General features: G+C 33.1%; 10 protein-coding genes across 10 annotated transcripts; 4 read left to right on the top strand and 6 right to left on the bottom strand.

Annotated features, from left to right (window-relative positions):
- On the bottom strand, positions 1–351 carry Chro.20300 (hypothetical protein; the record flags this gene model as incomplete). The annotated part of the gene is made up of 1 exon (XM_662086.1): positions 1–351. A coding segment is annotated over one exon (351 nt), but the record flags the coding sequence as incomplete, so codon positions are not given.
- Positions 352–732: 381 nt separating this feature from the next.
- On the top strand, positions 733–1,299 carry Chro.20301 (hypothetical protein). Its single annotated transcript, XM_662085.1, has 1 exon — positions 733–1,299. One exon carries the CDS (start codon positions 733–735, stop codon positions 1,297–1,299), a length of 567 nt encoding a protein of 188 aa, XP_667177.1.
- A 759-nt stretch (positions 1,300–2,058) lies between these two features.
- Chro.20302 (WD-40 repeat protein) lies at positions 2,059–3,180 on the bottom strand. Its single annotated transcript, XM_662084.1, has 1 exon — positions 2,059–3,180. One exon carries the CDS (start codon positions 3,178–3,180, stop codon positions 2,059–2,061), a length of 1,122 nt encoding a protein of 373 aa, XP_667176.1.
- Positions 3,181–3,335: 155 nt separating this feature from the next.
- Chro.20303 (transcriptional repressor of the biotin operon birA) lies at positions 3,336–4,232 on the top strand. Its single annotated transcript, XM_662083.1, has 1 exon — positions 3,336–4,232. One exon carries the CDS (start codon positions 3,336–3,338, stop codon positions 4,230–4,232), a length of 897 nt encoding a protein of 298 aa, XP_667175.1.
- A 119-nt stretch (positions 4,233–4,351) lies between these two features.
- On the bottom strand, positions 4,352–4,867 carry Chro.20304 (hypothetical protein). Its single annotated transcript, XM_662082.1, has 1 exon — positions 4,352–4,867. One exon carries the CDS (start codon positions 4,865–4,867, stop codon positions 4,352–4,354), a length of 516 nt encoding a protein of 171 aa, XP_667174.1.
- Positions 4,868–5,649: 782 nt separating this feature from the next.
- Chro.20305 (WD repeat protein) lies at positions 5,650–8,667 on the top strand. Its single annotated transcript, XM_662081.1, has 1 exon — positions 5,650–8,667. One exon carries the CDS (start codon positions 5,650–5,652, stop codon positions 8,665–8,667), a length of 3,018 nt encoding a protein of 1,005 aa, XP_667173.1.
- A 469-nt stretch (positions 8,668–9,136) lies between these two features.
- Chro.20306 (er lumen protein retaining receptor 1) lies at positions 9,137–10,063 on the top strand. Its single annotated transcript, XM_662080.1, has 1 exon — positions 9,137–10,063. The coding sequence occupies one exon, from the start codon at positions 9,137–9,139 to the stop codon at positions 10,061–10,063; it is 927 nt and encodes a 308-aa protein (XP_667172.1).
- Positions 10,064–10,262: 199 nt separating this feature from the next.
- Chro.20307 (cytoskeletal protein) lies at positions 10,263–12,047 on the bottom strand. Its single annotated transcript, XM_662079.1, has 1 exon — positions 10,263–12,047. The coding sequence occupies one exon, from the start codon at positions 12,045–12,047 to the stop codon at positions 10,263–10,265; it is 1,785 nt and encodes a 594-aa protein (XP_667171.1).
- A 916-nt stretch (positions 12,048–12,963) lies between these two features.
- Positions 12,964–16,362, bottom strand: Chro.20308 (hypothetical protein). Its single annotated transcript, XM_662078.1, has 1 exon — positions 12,964–16,362. The coding sequence occupies one exon, from the start codon at positions 16,360–16,362 to the stop codon at positions 12,964–12,966; it is 3,399 nt and encodes a 1,132-aa protein (XP_667170.1).
- Positions 16,363–17,804: 1,442 nt separating this feature from the next.
- Chro.20309 (hypothetical protein) lies at positions 17,805–19,115 on the bottom strand. Its single annotated transcript, XM_662077.1, has 1 exon — positions 17,805–19,115. One exon carries the CDS (start codon positions 19,113–19,115, stop codon positions 17,805–17,807), a length of 1,311 nt encoding a protein of 436 aa, XP_667169.1.
- Between the last annotated feature and the right edge of the window lie 367 nt (positions 19,116–19,482).

Genomic DNA, 19,482 nt, shown 5'->3' with positions numbered 1-19,482 from the left:
TAAAGTATAAGTTAGAAACGAGTTTGATTCATGGGAATAAAATATTTCCCCATCTTTTTTTCTATTTTTTATAAATATTAATTCTTCAATTCCAATTGAAGGAGCATTGACAACCAAAAATTCTGATTCAGAAAGTGGTGCTTTAGTTTCAACTTGCGTAGTAGCATTGAGTGACCAAAAATAATTAGGGTCAACAAAAAAGTATGCCTTAGAGGCTAATAAATCATTTAATTCATCTGAAATTTTTCTTGTTGATGATTTAGCAGCTACTATCTCTTTTTTCGAACATTTAATTATCGAAGTAAAAACTGATCCAATTAATATAATTATTAAAAATAAATTATTTTTCATCTTTGCTTCTTAGTCATCGAAAACACTAATTTTAAATTATGTATTAAAACAAGAATAAGTCTAAAGTTTTTTTATTTTTTTTGTAAGGTTATCACAATTATTTTAAGATTTAATCAAATGTTGACGGGTTTGGGCTTATATGGACAATTTGGCACTATACTTTCTCTAATAAAAAAAAAATATTAATTAATCTAAATTAATAATTTAAACGTGTTAAAATTCAAAATTTGCATAAAATCACAAATTATTCCAATAAATTTTATTACATACTTGCGCAACTTTTAAGTACACAGTTTGTGTGTACTAAATCAAAAATTTCATTTAGGATATACACAAATAAATCAAGTGAATAATTTAAAGAAAAATATATTTTAGGGAGAAATGTTAACAATATTCCGATTTCCTCCAACATCAAGTATTGCAATTAGTGCAATTTCTAAAATAAGCGAATTGCCGAAAGAAAATATTCCTACTCGTAGTTTACAACCAAACGACGAAATTCAATTAAATAGTAAGGTTAGCGAGAGAAGTCATTTTGAAGAACAAGCAAAGGCTGAGAAAACTCCAAATAATGCAATTATTAAGTTGTTGGAGGACAAGAAGAATGAAATCAAGAAGAACATAGAAAATCTTGCAAATCAACTAAGAAGACATATCCGTCAAGTCGAATATATAGATTCAAGAATTTGTGAGCTAAGGGGAGAGAAAATAGATTTACAGAGCTCAAGGTTAATATCTAGTCTTAGATTAGATTCTGAACATTATCAAACCAGTCTCTCGAGGGTTAGTACGGCTATTAACACTGGAATTAACACTCCAAATTGCGAGCTTGCGAGTAGTAATGAAGCTGAAGTCAGAAGCAATATTCTCTCTTATAAAATGGAAGGTGATTGGTTAATTGTCCCAGAATTTAAAGAAATCGTCTCTAGGACAGTAAATTCCTCATAAAAAAACGAATTAGTTGTGAATTTAATCATTTTAATTGATTTAGGGTGCAGTTACGCCAAATAAGTTTAATAACGACTTTGGCGCCATAACACTTAGGCGGTTAAGGACAATTTTACACGAGTTTTGCGGTATTTAATTTTAATCTAAAGGAAATTGTTTGTCGTCTTAAAATGAAGTCACGTCTAAACTTGAAGGAGGTAAAAGAAAAACAGTTTTTAATCGTTTGCAAAGGTGATTGCTCTTTATTAGGTTGTATTTTGCATAACATATAAAGATGGTAGGTTTATAAAGTTTAATTTACTGGGAGTGAATTTAACTATTATTAATTCTGTAGGACTCTGCCCCAAAGCTTGCGAAAGTTGAGAAGATTTTAGGTCGTACAGGATCTCGTGGTGGTGTAATTCAAGTTAGAGTACAATTTATGTCTGGTGAATCTGAACTTGCAGGGCGTTCTCTGATCCGTAACGTCAGAGGCCCTGTTAGAGAAGGAGATATCTTAGCTTTATTAGAAACTGAAAGAGAAGCACGTCGTCTTCGTTAAGGTCTAGTAGTAAAGTATTCTAAATGTTTTAATAACTTATTATTAAATCAATTCGGTCGTTCTTTTACTCTTAACTTCTTCTTTGTCTATTTTTTACTTGCGGAATAAGAAGATTATTTTACCGAGCTTTGGGCCTAGTATGCAATTAGATTTTGATGTAAATTTACCAATTCCAATAAGGCATCTAATATGAATTTGCTACGTAACAGATCATATTTCTAACTATTAATTTCATTGAGCCTCCAGAGTACTATGGAAGGCTCTGGGAGACTTGATGTAGTCATAATCAAATTATTATTTAAATCCGGATGTTTGGATATAGATGTAATAATTGCATTGGAAGGAGAGATAGGAGTCAAAGAGTATAAATATTTTGCTGTGTGTAAGCAATATACAGAAGCATCCCCCGCAGGGGCTGTTGCAGGGTTAATCCTAGGAACAAATACTTGATCTCTCCAAATTACGGAAAATCCTGTAAGCATAGGCAAATGATTGTTGTCATATATATTGTTGGAATAATCCTTTTGAAGTTTTTTTGAATTTTCCCAACTAATATTCAACTTTTCTGTTTTTTCTTGCCCAAATTTCCAAATGCAAGATGAGGAGTCTCCAGTACAGAGCAGATGTTCATCATTAAATGAGAATATAGAATGTAGAGAGTAATTAGATCCTTGTGGGCCAGATAGCGTTTTTAAAAGTTTCAAGTCTGAGGACTTCCAAATTCGTATTTTTCCGTCAAATGATGCCGAAGATAAGACTCTTTTATCATTACTCTGCTCCAGGCTAGCAACGGGAGCTTCGTGAGATAGAACTTGAGAAAAGAAACCCTTCTTCCTAAGATCCCAGCTTCTAATATAACCATCGTATCCACCTGAGAATATTGGTTGGTAAAGTAATTCATTCGGTACTGAAATACATGTACATGCCCCTTCATGTGCATTTTCTAAATTCATAACGGTTAAACCCAAAAGCGACCCACTTTTTTTAATTCCAGCCCTAAGATCATAAATACTTATTGCTCCAGGAGAGAAACATGCAGCCAACAAGTTTCCTGATTGATCAGTTTTTATATCGTTTAATCCGCCATTACCAAGTTCGTAGTTTTTTATTCCAACTTTCTCATGTGATAAAATCCTTTTTCCTGTTTCCAATGAATGTACATAAATTTCGCCTTTATCTGTCCCACATGCAGCAGCCTGCCCATTAATAGTAATTACGCCTCTTACTATCGAACTTTCATTGTACTTTTCATTATTATCTTTAAAAGATATTCTCATTATTGGAATCCATGGTTGATTAAAAACAATGCTATTGCCAATCTCATCCTTATTTTCTACCATAATTAATTTCTATATCGCCGTCCATATATATTTTCTCTGCAGGAAATAACACTTTTTGTGAAATTAGAGATTCACTGCGCCAAAAAAAAAGCAAGTACCATAATAAAAAAAAATAAATTCACATTTATCAGAAAAGCAAATTTAGAGAAGTTCAAATGGAAGACCAAAAGTATAAAATATATAGGCATAAAGAGCTACCTTTAAATATTTGCCACTTTACAACTTTACCTTCAACGCAGATCTGGGCTTATGAAAATATTGATTTTTTAATTAATACAGAGAAGTTGTCACCAAATGTATGGACAGTAATTACCGCAGATAACATGACATCTGGCATCGGTTCTTATGATCATAAAACCCGTACTACTCGCACATGGTATACGCTAGATGGCAAGAATTTAAATGCGACATATTTAACACTAAGACGAAGAGAAATCTCAGAAGAACCGGAAAAGAATATTTCAGATTTGAGTTTGTATACTCTTGGGATTGCTTTGTCAGTTTGCAAGATTTTGGGGGAGTTTGGTATTAAAGAACCAAAAATAAAATGGGTTAACGATATTTATGTTAATGGGAAGAAAATAGGAGGTATTTTATCTAAACAACTAGAAAAAAGATATGTATTTGAACAAGTTGAATATGAGCCTATTGTAATTGGAATAGGCTTGAATGTACTTCACGATAAGTGCAATCTTCCAGAAAATGTGGAGTCCCCTGCAACGTCAGTTAAAATAGAAAGCGAGTTAGATTCTTCACTTATTGGTATTAATGATATTTTGGAAAGCCTACATTTGGAAGTTATTAAATCAGTAACTAATATAAATTCATCGAGACATAAAGGATTCCAAGACAATACTCTAGCAGAAGTTAACAAGAGGCTGCTTTATAAAGGCAAAGTTGTAAAAATAATTGACTATGAAAAGGAAGGAAATGAAATAGAAATGGGAGTACTTCAGGGAATAGATAAGAATGGGTTCGCAATCATAAAATTACCAGAAATAAGTGGGGGTGAGCTCAAAATATCTCATGGAAGAATTAAATTCGATGGCTAAATTTTTATTTTCTTAACCAAAAGTTAATGGAGATTCTAAAATAGCAGTTAGGTCGCTATCATCTTTTATTTTAACTCCTGTTATTTCAGATGTTGAATATGGGCATTCTAATAATAAGTTTAATTATTTATATTGTTATTGGCAATATTTGAAATAATTAACTTACCTAATTCAATAGGGAATCTTGAGAGGTAATTACCTGAAGCTACTGTTGTATACGGCCAGAAAAAATCTCTAGTCACTCTCGTCCAAAGATCAAAGATAATTACGAGAGTGCCGCAAAATTCTCTTGAAGCTGAATATGCCATAAACCAATTTGTGGAAGTAATGTATTGTGTAATCACAGAAATTTTTGTTCTTAAAAACTTCTCCAAATAAATAACAATAATGTATATATTTCCAAATGATTCATCCTCATCTGTTTGGAAAATACTCTTCATGTCATCATATTTTTCTTTTAAAGATTGTAGTATCTCTTTGTAGCAGTAAATACAATTTAATGATTGGGTTTTGGTTGACTCTGAAGCCTTGTATCCAGATCTAGCACATTTTTCTGAAATTTTTGTGTACTTTTCATGCAAGCTTATAGATTCTATGCTTTTATGTTCTATAATACATGTTAAGAATTTTCTCATCTGATCTGATGTTCTTTTTCTCTCAGCAATATATTTACCTAAATAAATCTAATAACTACATATTTATTCGTATACCTTTAAAACTTACCGACTGCTCTACACCGTTCATCTACTGGAAAATTTATCTCAGCCTGCTCAGCTTCAAGACTAAAATTTCCCTTTTTATTTTTCTTTAACTTCTTGATCACACCTGCAGCTTCTATATTTAAATGTTCTCCATAGAAATATATGATTGTCAGAAATAATGCACACAACTTTCTTAATTTCATCTTATCGCTTAAACCAAGTATTTTTTTTAAATATTTATAATATATATTTAAAAACTATAATTTATATAAATTTAAATAATTTAATAAATCTCCATTTACTTTTATCCTTCTTGATCTCAACACAATCATAGCATGTCTATGTTGACCCACAGCACCTGAAAGGCGCGCGCGCGCGATTCTGGCGGTATTCTGAATTTCCTTTTGAATTCAGTGGCTTGCTCTTAAAGTCTTGATTTGACAAAAAAGGAGAAATAAAGAGCCACTCTGCTTGTAATATTAAAACTATAAAATTTTGGCTATATAAGGTCTTATTTTTATATTCTCCTACTGAAGCACTTTGAGATAGCTGAGAGAAAACTTTAATTTTTAGGAGTATATAAATTTAAATTTAATAATAAATATTTCCAATTTTAATCATATATATGCCAAGTAATAGCCTATATTTTAATCGGCTGAAATATTGAAGTTTGAAGCAAAATTCTCAAAACATTTAATTATTAATACTAATTTATCATGTACAAATTCAATAATTTATTAGGAGTGCCATATAATGGAGGCGATATTCTTTTTTTCTCAGATTCGTCAAACTTGGTCTCTAATGTGGACAATAGGATTTGTGTTCATGATATAAAATTTAACAGAACCCATGTATTGGGATGTGAAGCAAGAAGTAATATAAGCAAGATGTGCCTTTCACCTGACGAGAGCATTCTAATTTGTGTAGACGAAGATAATTATGGTTCAATTGTCAACTTTTCAAAAGGGCTTATTCTTAATAGAATGCAATTTCCCGGTTCAGTTGGATTCATTTGCTATAGCCACAATGGAAATTACATTGCTGCAGCAATTGATTCTGGAATATATATATGGCATGCTCCATGTATATCAAAAGGCTGGCAATTGATATTAAAGAGAAAGCATATTATCCACAATTCTAAGGTTAATTCTTTAGATTGGAGTAGGTGCGGTCGTTTTTTACTTACTGCTAGCAATGACATGACTGTAAGGCTTATCAGCATTGAAAAGATTGACCATTTTGACACTGTAGCCTTTATTGCCCACAAAAATCCAGTTGTTGGCTCCTACTTCACGAAAAATATGCAATTCATATTTTCTGTAAGCTCTGAAGGCGTTATAATATTCTGGAAACCTTCATCCAAAAAGGAAAGTCGAGGTAAGAAAGTTTTTACCCCCCAAAAAATTCTCCCCAGACAAATAAAGAAATCTAGGGCAAATACTAAATTAGCCTTAGACACAGATTCAGACATTGAACCAGAATTTTATGATGGAATAAGAAGTAAATATTGGATTGAGGCCCTGAGAGCATATGTAAATCAATCAAAAGGAGCGATTATTACAGGCTGTACATTTAATTATGAAAAGAACCTGGTTGCAATTTCAACATCTAATGGAGTATTTACCTTATATGGAATTTCAGTTGGGCTGGATTCTGACTCTTTGGACCCAAGCAATGTCTTAATTAATTCAATCCATACGTTTTCACTTTCTAACTCCCCTTTAACTTCACTAAAATTTGGTGCAAAAGGCGAATGGCTGGCAGTTGGAGCTGCAAAAACTGGTCAGCTTATCATTTGGGAATGGCAATCAGAGTCGTATATACTTAAGCAGCAAGGCCATTCTTTTGGTATACAATCTTCTAGTTTTAGCCCGGTAGGATTAACTCAAGGGAAATGGAATGGAAAAGCTTCTCATGACGATTATCTTGGCATTGGATCAAGAACAATAATTGCAACAGGAGGGGTTGACGGTAAGGTGAAGCTTTGGGATATTAGTTCAGGATATAATTTTGCGACATTTTCAGATCACATCGCCCCAGTTTCTAAAGTTATTTTTAATCCCCAAGGCAATGTCATACTATCCGCTTCCCTCGATGGTTCAATCAGAGCATATGATATTATGAGATACAGAAACTTCAGGACTTTAACAGCCGAAGAAGATACCGGCGTTCAGTTCACATGTGTTGCAGTTGATAGAGCTGGTGATTTAGTAGTAGCAGGCAGTCAGGGCGAAGAATGCAAAATTTATGTTTGGAGTTTCCAAACCGGTAAACTAGTAGATAAATTATCTGGGCATACATCCAACATAGTTGACATCGCGTTTTGTCCCTCGCTTTCCAGCCCTGGAATTTTAGCTTCTGCTTCATGGGACGGCACTGTTAGAATATGGGATCTTTATGCTCGTGTTGGTAAAGGAGCAACAGGGGAAACCTTAGTACACTCTTCTTCCGTGCTTTCAATAGCATTTGACCCTAGAGGGAATAATATGCTTGCAACTAGTTCTTTGTCCGGGAGTATTACTTTCTGGGATATAAATAAAGGCACTGTTGAAGGTAGCATTGATGGTCTAAGAGATATTCATAGCGGAAGGAGCTCTTCAAGTGCATTTTCTGCAAATAACAGCAAAGGCGGTGGCGGAAGGCTTGGAGCAAAAACAAACCAAAATATTAATAGAAACCAACACTTTTCATCTATCTGTTACAATAGTAATGGAAGATTTCTTCTTGCCTCCTCTAGAAACTCAGCTAGAGTATGCCTTTATGATACATTAACCTTTACTTTGGTTTCTACTGTTCAACTAACAAATTCTCGTTTCTTTTCGGGAATTAGAATGGAGCTTAATTCCAATTTAAATTCCAACAAAAAGAAAAAAAGAATCCCCGATTCTGAAAATCCTGATGAAATTTGGAGTTCTTCAAATAGATTAATCGAGAAAGAGAAGATTATTCGTGAACATAATTCTTTACCAGGAACTATTGTTGGGGAGTTCTCAAGCCCTAGCAGGCAATCTCATTTTTCTGTATATGAGGTGGCATTTTCCCAAAATTCATCGCATTGGATTGCTTCTACTAGCCATGGAGCATTCCTTTTCTGCATTGATACTCTAGGAAATTCATATTCAGGCTCTTCAACTCACTTAAACATGTTAGACACTTTTAAAAAGCAAATAATGACAAAAGAGGTAAATGTGAGCAATATTGATCATTTTCTCAAAGAAGGAGATTTTTTAAGAGGCTTGATTCTTGCATTAGCAATGAATAATTTCAATATACTTGCAAAGGCGTATATCCAAATTCCAATTACTTCAATTGACTACATTGTACAAAATATTGTTTCATTTTTTCTTCCGAATATGCTAAACTTTTTAAGAATTGTAACAAGCCCTAATAATAAACAATTTTTCAGATTAGAACGCCATCTTATTTGGGTTGAATCTATTATCAGAGTCCATGGGAATACATTCCTAAATGTAAATAAAACTCTTAGTGAATCTCTAAATAATAGTAAAACTATTTTTGAAAATAATGCAGAGAACAAAAATAGCGAGGAAAGCGAAAAGCTTAAACAAAACAAACTCGCAATATTATCTACAAACCTCAGTGACTGCGATACAAGAAGTATTTTTCTTGCAATTTTGATGAATATCTCTCAAATATACTCATTTTCAAGGCAAATATATGACTCTAATTGCTCTATATTGCATTATATTTCATCTAAACTAACATCGAAATAATTATAGATTATATAAACCTTCCTAATTTTTTTTAATTAATTTGATTATGCTATCTTTATTTTGATTTCAGAATCAATGAGTAATTTTCAACATTTTAAGTTTTTTTTAAATACTTCACAGTGTATTTTAATCCCCACAATGCATGCATAATTAACATGAATTGCAGGCATGACTATTATTTGCATGCATGGATAACAAAATCATGCAAAAAAATGGTTACATATTTGAAACATTCGAAGACGAAAAATTTTCTTTCGTAATGCTTTTTGCTTTGATTTGAGTATTTATTGTCTTTACAAGAGGAACAAAAAAATAAAACATCCGGCTACCAGTAATTGGAGTTAATTATTGAAAGCAAGTTTATTAATCAAACAAGAACAGTAAATTGGTAATTCTTTAAAACTTAAAAGTAATTGTTATAGATAGCCAAATTGGAATTGTTAAATTATAAGGTTTGTTAGACTTGAAGATGATGATGTATTCAGGGCATATTTCAAGCAAGTTAGAAAATGACAAATTATCATATAGTTGCTACCAAGGCAGGGAAAAATTGGAATATAATGAAAGTTGGTTTAATAAAATCAAGAATAGAAGTGAAGTTGGAGTATCATACCAAAGCCAACTTGAAATTTTATTCTGGATAGCATTTTGTCTATTATTAATGGTTGGGTATAAGTACCTTTCGGATGGAAGTTTTTCAGCAATATTGACACTTTCTTCAGCCTTTCAGTGCTTTGCATTTCTATTATTGGCATCAAAGGTAAATACTCAGTGCTCTCTTTCAGGAATTTCACTAAGAAGCCAAATACTGTATTCAATAGCCTTAATTTCAAAACTATCTTCTACCTTATTTTTTAATGGATATTTACCAGTAGATAGATCTGGGGACTGGGTATACCAAGTGGCTGATGTTGTTTCATTGGCTATTTCTTTATTATTAATTTACTGGGGAAATACAAAACTCAAGTATCAATATAAATTTGATAAAGATTCAGTAAATATCGTGATCCCTATAGTATTTTCTGCTATTTTAGCCGCAATTATACACCCAGATTTGAATAGTTATTTCCCTGCCGACTTTGCTTGGACATTTTCATTGTATTTGGAGACAACAGCTATGTTACCGCAGCTTGTTATGATGACGAAAATTGGAGGCGAAGTTGAAACTCTTACAAGCCATTATTTGGCATCATTGGCAACATCAAAGATTCTTTCATTTGTATTTTGGCTTTTTTCTTATAGAGAGCTTGCTCCAGAGCATGGAAAGAACGTTCCTGGTTGGACCGTAATGGCTTCCTTTGCGATTCAAATTATTCTTTTTACAGACTTTTTGTATGCATACATTAAATCTGTTCGCTTAGGAAAAGCATTGATTATCCCTACAAGTATTGTATAAATTAATGCTTTTGTTTCCACTCCCAGAAATTGATACAGTCTAATATAAGAAATTTATATTATAAATTGAAAAGAAACTTTAAAGTTTGAATTGCTTTAATGTAGCCAATAAGTCAAAAAGTTACATAAAGTACAGAAATGATTTATAGTACAAATATATAATATAGTATACAAAATAACAGTGCTTCTTATTTGGAATGCTAATTATTAATATGATAAGCATTCGGAGGAATTTTCTGACTTGTTGAATTGCTATTTTTTTCAACATTAAAATTTTTAAATCCAGTATTCTGACTTTTTGCTGGACATTGGTTACTTTGCATAGAGAAAATGTGCGGACGAATATCAATCATTCCTTTAAATTCCTCACTTGATTCGTTGAAGTTCTCTTGAAGTTTTTGCTGGAAATTTGACACATTTACTCTATCGGTTATATTCTCATTTATAACTTCATACATAGATGAGAGTATTGTAATCGTTTGCATTCTAAAATTCTTCAGGGAATTGGCAATTTCTATAAAATTCTCATCCGAATACTTTTCAAATTCTACACAACCGCTTTTTAGCTCTTCAATGATCTTTGAATTCCTTTTTATTTGCCTTTGCAGCTTCTCTTCATTCTTGAAAAGGTCATCACTAATGTAGCTAACCAGATCTTTGATACTTGATATCTTATCAGTTATAGTTTTTGAAAGCTCGTCCCCAAATAAGAAACCACTTTCCTCTTCTTGCTTTTTTCTGAGAGAAAAATATTCATCATTTAGTTCTTTAATAGCTGACTGTATAAGCTCTGAACGGTTATTTAACTCCTTTTCCAACCTTTCAATTTGTTCTTTATTAAATAATTCATCGTTTTTAATGCTAATAAAACTATCTTGTATACTATCAACCTCATTTTTTACCCCTTGGATTCTATTCTCTAACTTTGCTATCATATCGCTCTCAGCTGACCTATTCATTAGCTCATCTTTAATCAAAAGATTAATATCTTCGAGTCTTTTTTCCGTGTTTTTTTCATCTTTAGCATTCTTATTACGAATTTCTCCAATACCTTTCTCAAGAGTTTCGATTCTACCTTGTGTAATAATTCTTACAAAATCTTTGAATAGCTGCCTAATTAAACATAGATTTTCAAGTTCCAATTCATCTAAATTATTCCCTATCCCAACCAAATTCTCATCTTCAACAAAAACATCTCTTAGGATTTCATATATTAGCATTTTGCTCCCTTCAAGTTTTCCATTTTGATTACGCTCGTAACAACTACAACTTCCATTATTTGAGGACTTTTCCGTACAAGAACATAAGCAGGAACAGGAACTTGAATCAGAACTTGATAATGTGTTCGAATTTAAATTAGAATCCAAATTTTCATCATCTTTTTGATTTTTTTGTGACATTGTTAACATAGTATCTCCAACCACTCTGTTTCCAATGGAAGTCTTCAAATCTTTTAGTTCTAGAGCAATCTCCTGGATCTGTAATGCAATATCTCTAACAGTTGATTCCATTATTGACTGTTGCACTTTTAAATCTGTAATGTTTCTCTGCAACTCGAGATGGTGATGAGCGCAATTCTTATCCAATTTATCCACTAGTGTCCTTTCGAGATTCGATACTGATTTTTCTACCATATTATTTATATATTGCTCGTTTGCTATCCCAAGAATATTTTCAGCTAAGCCTTCCAGAGCTTCAATTTTACTGCTCTTGTATGTAGAATTACCTTGGCAATTATTGCAGCAGTTTCTAGAATTCTTTAAGTTTTCATTTCCTATTCTGGCATTATGGTTCCTTTTTGGAAATACTACTCTTTTGGAAATATAATTCCTGGGTCGATTTACTACCTGTAATTTTTCTACTAAACAACTCATCTCTGTTTGTATTATTCTATAATTCCTTTGTAATTCTTCAATCACATCTTCTATATGCTCTGCCCATTCTGAAACATCCTCAACTGTTGACTGTGAGTCGTAATCATCCATGTTGAAGAAATCTCAAGGAAAATTAGGCTTTAATATATTTTCAATAATATCTTTTATCAGCCTTTATTCAATCAATCCAATTTTATTTTTCCTCGGCTTGGTGCATTATTTTTTTTTATTGTGTGTATTGTTGAAATTTTTTTTCTTTAAAATAAAAAGAAATTGTGTGCCAAAGGTTTTAATAAAGACAGAATTTTATATTTTATAATATTAAGGCTTTGAATCTAAAGCCTCAATATTATCTTTTTTCTTTAATCATATATTTAAATTCATTATTCTTTTTAATTTATTCCCTAAAAACCTTAAAAAAATATATACTGTAAAAAAAAAGCATATTGAAATTTGTTTTCCCTTCATTAATCACTTTTAATCTTAGTAAAAGCAGTGTTTGTTCAAAAGCAATAAACTACCCTAAGTCGGAACAAATGAATCAAACTAGAACAGAATGCAACAGAGAGAGGCGCTGAAACAAGAAGGGTTCGTAGAATGACAATAGAGTTACTATCAAAACTAAATATTTTTATTGAGTTAAAAACGAGAAGATAGACTCAGTAGAATGAACCATCTGTTCCCACTACATAGCCCATTCTCAATGAATTCGACTATAATACACTTTGGGAATTAATGTAACTACTTGCATAAGCTTTCGAGCTACTTTTAAGATTCTTAAATAAATGCTCAGAATTAACTTTTTTTCAATATAACAAAGGGATATCATATCAATAGCTATTTGCGACGAAAAATAGCATTGACCAATCCTAAATACAGAATCAGCTATAAAAAATCCCAAAGGCTAAATTAAAGGAGCGACTAGATATATATATTTATATATATAAACAAATCCATCACTTGAAATAAACTATCAGTTTTTTTAATTGCCTGTTGAAATTATAATCACAAACCCGCGCAAATAATATTAATTGTTTTTTGATTTATTTTTACGATCCCATCCAGACCTATTAGACACTACACTTGCATGGTTAGGCAGAGATAACATGATATTATTTCCATTATTGTTTCCATTATTACCAATAGTTTGGTCCGAAGGAATCCCAACAGATTTAGAAAAGTGCGCACCGTTCATACTATGATTCTGAGAAGGTTGAACAAATGCTGAATTTGTAGATTGAACTCCAAATGAATGATAATCATAATGACATGAGGCTGCCATACTATTTCCAATACTAGAAATGCCACCCCCGTTATAAGTAGAAAAGTGGGAATTTCCGTCCATGGAATGATGATAAAAATTATGAATATTGCTTTCACTTGCTTCCTGCATTCCAAATGTGTTTTGAGTAGGATTCATATGATTTGGGTTGTGCTGGAGATTGACAAATTCAGTTGATGGATTACTACCTTGTTGGTCATACAATGGATATGGGCGTTGATCCTGCCCTACTAACTGTTTAGGACCCTTACTAGCCCCTGCACATTGATTTGAAAATACACGTTTTGATTGTCCACCATTAACTGATCTTCCTGTAGAAAGATTGCTATTGAGTACTTGAGCATTAGTTTGATGGGGAGCATGAAGGTGAATATTATGCTGATTATGAGTAGACATAGGCTGCGCAGCTCCAATATCATATCTTATTTCATTTTTAGCATTATTCATACTGTTAAATCTGGATGCACCAACTTGTGGAACAGTCAAAGAATGGTGATTCCCAGATCCTCCCAAAATAGATTTTTCATTTGCAAGGGAAATATGTGTGGAGGGATAGGCTGTTGGTGGTTGCAGTGAGTGAGGTTGATGTTGAAATCCTCCAGACTTTGTCCCCTTCGCTAACCCATTCATAGAGCCTATACCATTCGTTCCTTTATATGCATTATCAAAACGGGATTTACTAATACTTCCACTAATTGGCTTGTTGGGGAAGTTGGTACTAGTACTTGAGGCAGAATTAGACGAATATTTAGGTAATAGGTTTGTAACTTTGGTTACCAGTTCATACAAAGAGGAACTTGTGTTATTATCTAGAGAATAAATACCCATTGTTACTCCATTTATTATCTCATTTATAGAATTGATTTCCAAGGAATTTGCAGGATATCCTGAAGCAATAGCTTCTGCCACAAAGTCCTGAGTTTGCTTCACAATTTTCTGAATATTATCTAAAGAACCTCCACTTTTGTGGATATTTGCCAGAGAAGAGCCTTGAGCAGACAAAGTAAAAGCGTTAGAATCGGGCTTCGAATCGTAATGCTTCTCATTGTTGAGCTTTGTGATGCCCCTGGTCTTTGCAATCATTGAGAAGTCGGGATATGGTAATGGTATCAAAGTAAACTCATCTGGGCCAACATTCTCGACAGTCCAAACATCCGGGAACGCCTCTACAAAATGAAGTAAATTTGTCCAACCAAGTATTTCAATATTTAAAGGAATTTCATAAAATTGTGAAAATTCACTTTCTAAAATATCCAAAGGAAGAAAATCTAATGAGCTTTTAGGGATGTAGTGAGGAGCCAATCGTTTGCTTATCCATCTTCGCAAAAGGAAGTGAACCCCTTGTAAAACTATCATTAAAGATGTTTGAGGTATATTATCCTTGCCAACGTTTACTATGGATGTCACTCCTGAAGATGTAGTTGTAGTGGATGAATGAGATGAAAGAGCGACTGAAGAAGTTCCATTAGTAATGACTCCATTTTTTGAGCTTGAATTATCAATTCCAAATGTATCATCATCATCAGATATTAAAGAAGAGCCTTTTGTTGGTTGATTGGAATTTGTATTTATGATACTATTTGCACCCTGATCTTTCTTAATTTTGTTTGTACCACCAGCTAACACGTTTTCTCCAATAGAGGAACCTGAGGAATCTTTGCCTTGATGCTGTCTTGCGGATTGGTTCGGAGATACAACACTACTTGTATTATATACATGATCAGAAATAGTGCCTGTCGATCCTGTGACTGCTAATCCTGAAGGGCCACTGGTTCCATTTATATTTTGTGGAACCTGGGGTCCGAAGCCAGAAAATGTTGGTGGCAGTGCTCCCATCTTCCAAAATGCTTCAGCAGCTAACTTGAAGTCCGCAAAAGAAACAGTTACCGATTGCGCTGGAAGCAATAGTGGGGTAACGCCCGATGAAAGATTAACTTTAAAAATTGGAGACAGTTTTGGAATGTTCGAAGAATCTATTATAGTATGTGGGCCCTCTATAAAAATATGAGGTAAAGCCTGTATTAAGCCCAATAATCCATTTTGAATTATGCATGACTGGAAGAATGAAGTCGCATCATGCTCAAAACGGAAACTAGTAAAGGAGTCATATAACATCGGAATATGTATCATAGGAACTCCATGACTGACCATAGGACCTAATTGGCTAAGAGCAGAATGAAGTACTAAATGCAAAAGCCATTCAAATTCTACCGGTGATGCTGGGGGAGTTTTTGGCCATTCTATTTGAATAGGGGCTACAATATTTCCTCTAGGAATAAATCCCATTCCAATATTACTAGACATGTTGTTGTATAGAGGTTGAGATGAAGAATAGTTTGGAGGTAGAGATGGCATTCCCCCCATGGCCACGCCACTTCCCATAATCTGCTTTTCAATTCCAGAGGTATGATCTTGGAGAGCTGCAGATACAATCATATTACCTTGTAGTCCAGTTAAAGTCGGGGAAACAGGCTTTCTATTTGGCAAAATATGAGAGATAAACCCTCCACCGCCTTCAAAAGTTGCTCTTCCTATCTCTTCAATAATTGCTTCTACAATCTCCAGCTCGCGTGGCTCATTATATCGCACTAATATATGAAGACCTTCTGGGTCATTGCCGGTTGTACCTAAAATCTGAACCTGAGCTCCGCTCTCCTGTTCCATCCATTTCTGATTTGATCCCGAGACACCAATAATTGCACCAGCCAGATTAGAAATACTCGGATGGAACTTTGAACGATCTATTGGGATCTTTTTTGTGTTTCTATAAGATACAGTTTGACCCTGAGAAGGTTGATTAATGGGCGGAGCAACCACAATGTTCCCAGGAACTCCAATTGAATTTAAAGAAGGAGAGTTTATATTACCAATTCCCAGAGAGTTTGAAGCCGACACTGGAATGGGCATTGGCCCCACCGCAACTCCTGAAACTGGTGAAGGCTGGGTAGGTACATGGGATTGGGTCTGTAAATTTGGATTATTAGAAAATCTAGTACCTGCCCTCCTTTGGTTACTAGAATTGGTTGGACCAGATCTAACTTTACCCTTTTGTTTTTTCTCAGTCGGTCCAACCTTTGCCAACGGATTCATGGTAGAGATAGTTTCTAGCCCTTCATTGTGGCCCGAAACATTTGGATGCCACATTTTTAATGTTCTTATTGAAAAAAAAACTATTCACTGATTTCTTCTGGTATAGTATAGGGGAACAATAATTATTACAAGAAAACAAAAAGCAAAAGATACACGTGTCCCCAAGACAAACCTGCCCTAATGGTCTTTTTTTTGAGACTATATTTAACTGATTCCTCGGCCTTTGTTAATCGATGTTGTAATCAATGCTACGAGTATGCAGAATGGTCAGTTCTCTTGTTTTAGGCCCAAAATAACAACACTTAAATTAGCAAAAATGGTCTAAGCTCCGTGAATTCTGTTTCAATATCCTTGAAAATAAAATCCGACTATATAAATCAGACTTACCAGACTTTCAGTATTCTTGAGGCCTTTCTTAATTTATCTAGTTGTAAAGTTGATTTAACCCAAGAAAAATCTAAGTCTAGACTAAAAGAGAAGGGTCTCAAAAAAAATACAAATTTGTAAATTGGAGGTAATAACGGACAAATCCTTATTTTCAATATTTTCGATTCTTGGCCAATAGAACTGTCTGTTATTATCTCCGATGTATTCAATTTCGAGAAAAAGGTCGGGTACAAGACCAAATTATGTTATAGATCCCAATTGTGTATTACTTATTATTGAGTCTATATGCAGAAGGATTATTAAACATCCGAACGATCTGAATTTTTATGTATATCAATATTACACTTAAAAAAGCCTTCATGTCAGGGAAACAAACGATTACTGTTATTGCAATACATTCGGGATTGAAAAGGTAGTTAACAATGCAATCGCTTTAGTATATTAATTATTTTCTAATTACTTAACAATTGAAAATCAACTATCTCAACAAGCTTTGTTGAATGTACTTAACATTTACTCATATATTGATATACAAATATATAATGGTTACTTAATAAGTAGATGGTTATAGTAATTTGTTACAGATATATAGCTTATTAGTTTAATAGATTTAATTTTCGTTAATTAAAGTTTGAACATGATCTTATTTACACTTTAATTATTCTCTGGTACTTTGCTTTATATTTTACCCAAGACAAGAAAATCCGTATAAAATTTTAAATATTAAATATTTAATAATCAACAAATAATCAATTTAGCTTTGAAAAAAGTTTAAAAATTATTTAAATCTTAACCTTTTTAGACTAGGTATTTATTGGTACAAGATAAACTTATTTGAATAAATTCGCCGCAGTCATGTCTACATAATCTATTGATTCCGCCTGTGTAAACAAAATATTAAATAAATTTACGCATAATATTATTTAGAATAACGATTTGAAAACAAATTAAAATAAACAATTTGATATTATAGTTAATTATTAGTATCAATTATTTTATTACAAGTACATTTCAAATATATTTCTTTGAAGCTTCGTTCAATACATACGTAGGTCTATTTTTATAAGCCACACTTTTAGGCGGGTACTTGTGGCGGTGAATGTGGGAATTCAGTGCATCAAAGAAATACACAGTGGGCATGTAGTTTTGTTTGACGTTCTGAACCATTTGTAAATACACTCAGAGTGGAAAATATTGTTACATGTATGACATCTTTTTCTCGGCAATGACCTGTATTGGGGATGCACAATTGAATAGCAGATAAGGCAGTCTTCCACGCCATCCAAGTATAAGGATAAATTATTTATCCACGTTAGAATGGCATGAGTGACATTTTTGTACCTAACGGCTTTAATGACAGAAATGAGCCAGTTAGAATTTTGTTTCTTAGACACTCCAACAACACTTGGGATATTCACTTTCGGAATAACTAATGGATGATGTTGGGAGAAAGTAAAAGAGAGCGTCGCAGTGAATCCACGCTCAGAATAGCTCATTTTAATTGCCCTAGATGATACATTATGATCAAATGTGATTTTCCTATCTGGGTTTGACATTTTCTCAATAATTAGAGGGATATGATTGAGTTCTATTGGGATAATGATAGGTGAAAAGTAGTTAATTACCAATTTTTGTAAAATAGCTTGAGTTTTATTATTAGAATTGCGCAACCATATTTCGCGTAGTATTCTTGGAAAATATGTAGTTAGAGAGAGAATTATCCTAGTAGCCAGAAGCCATGTAAAATATAGATTGCTTGAGTCCCATACCATTGATTCTGAATTTGAGTTTGGGTCCAACTGAAGGATCTCCTCGAGGTTAGCAGTAAGTAATTTGCGTCTTTCATTGTTTGAAGAATGTTTGAATAATGCCAGCCAGTTTGTTTGAGAATTAATCATTTTGCTAGAGTATGATTCTATGGAATTACCTGTTTCTTCGACTCTGACGTGATCCTCCAAAATTACCAGTGTTTGAAAAGCAAGCTCAACCAAAACATGAATTAAGGACAGTTTAATGGTTTTTTGCGTGATTTCTAGAACACCAGGGGCATCTAAAATATCCACCAAGCCAGAAAACGTTGTGTTTTTTAAAATTATCTCATCTTGAATTAACTCTGAGCTTTTTCTTCCTTTAACAAAGAATTGCAATGCCTGGCAAATAGAAACATCTTCGTCTTCTAGATACGAAGGAAGGAAGTCGCTATTGGTCTCAGATTTAAGATTCACTTGTTTTTCTCTGACCGCTTCTCCTATTACTATTGGGTTTAACTCTAATAATGATTCAATACAAGGGGTTAAGTTCTTCTCTATAGTCTTAATGTTTGGGTTTTCTTTATCGGTGCAAATAACAAAATCCTCGGAAATCAATTTTGGTAAAATGAAATTCCAGCATCCTAGTCTTTGCGAAGCATCTATGTACATTGAATTCAAAAAGCTTAAGCTTCCAGAAATTTCTGTTGAAGGATCATCTTTTTTTTCAAAATGAGAGACGTTAATTGCGCTAAAGTATGTTTCCAATAGCTGTTGAGCTAAAGAAGGTCCAATCAGTCTTCTCCAGTGAGAAGCTATTACTTCTATCCCTCTTTCAAAGTTTTCTGAGTCAGAATCTAAAATTAATGGTTTTATTTCAGGATTATTAAGGCATTCAGAGATATTCGTTTCATGATTTATATTTGCATGTAAAGTTTCATATTTATCTTCTTGATCATCTTGGTCTTGATCTTCAATTTCATCAAAATCGCTATCTTTATTCTTAGATATTAAACATTCCCTTATGCAGTGATCAAGC

Source organism: Cryptosporidium hominis, assembly GCF_000006425.1.
Source record: "Cryptosporidium hominis TU502 chromosome 2 CHRO012083, whole genome shotgun sequence".
Lineage (NCBI taxonomy): Eukaryota > Apicomplexa > Conoidasida > Eucoccidiorida > Cryptosporidiidae > Cryptosporidium > Cryptosporidium hominis.
Note: the sequence above shows the minus strand (reverse complement) of the source record. Positions and strands in the feature narration are given on the sequence as shown.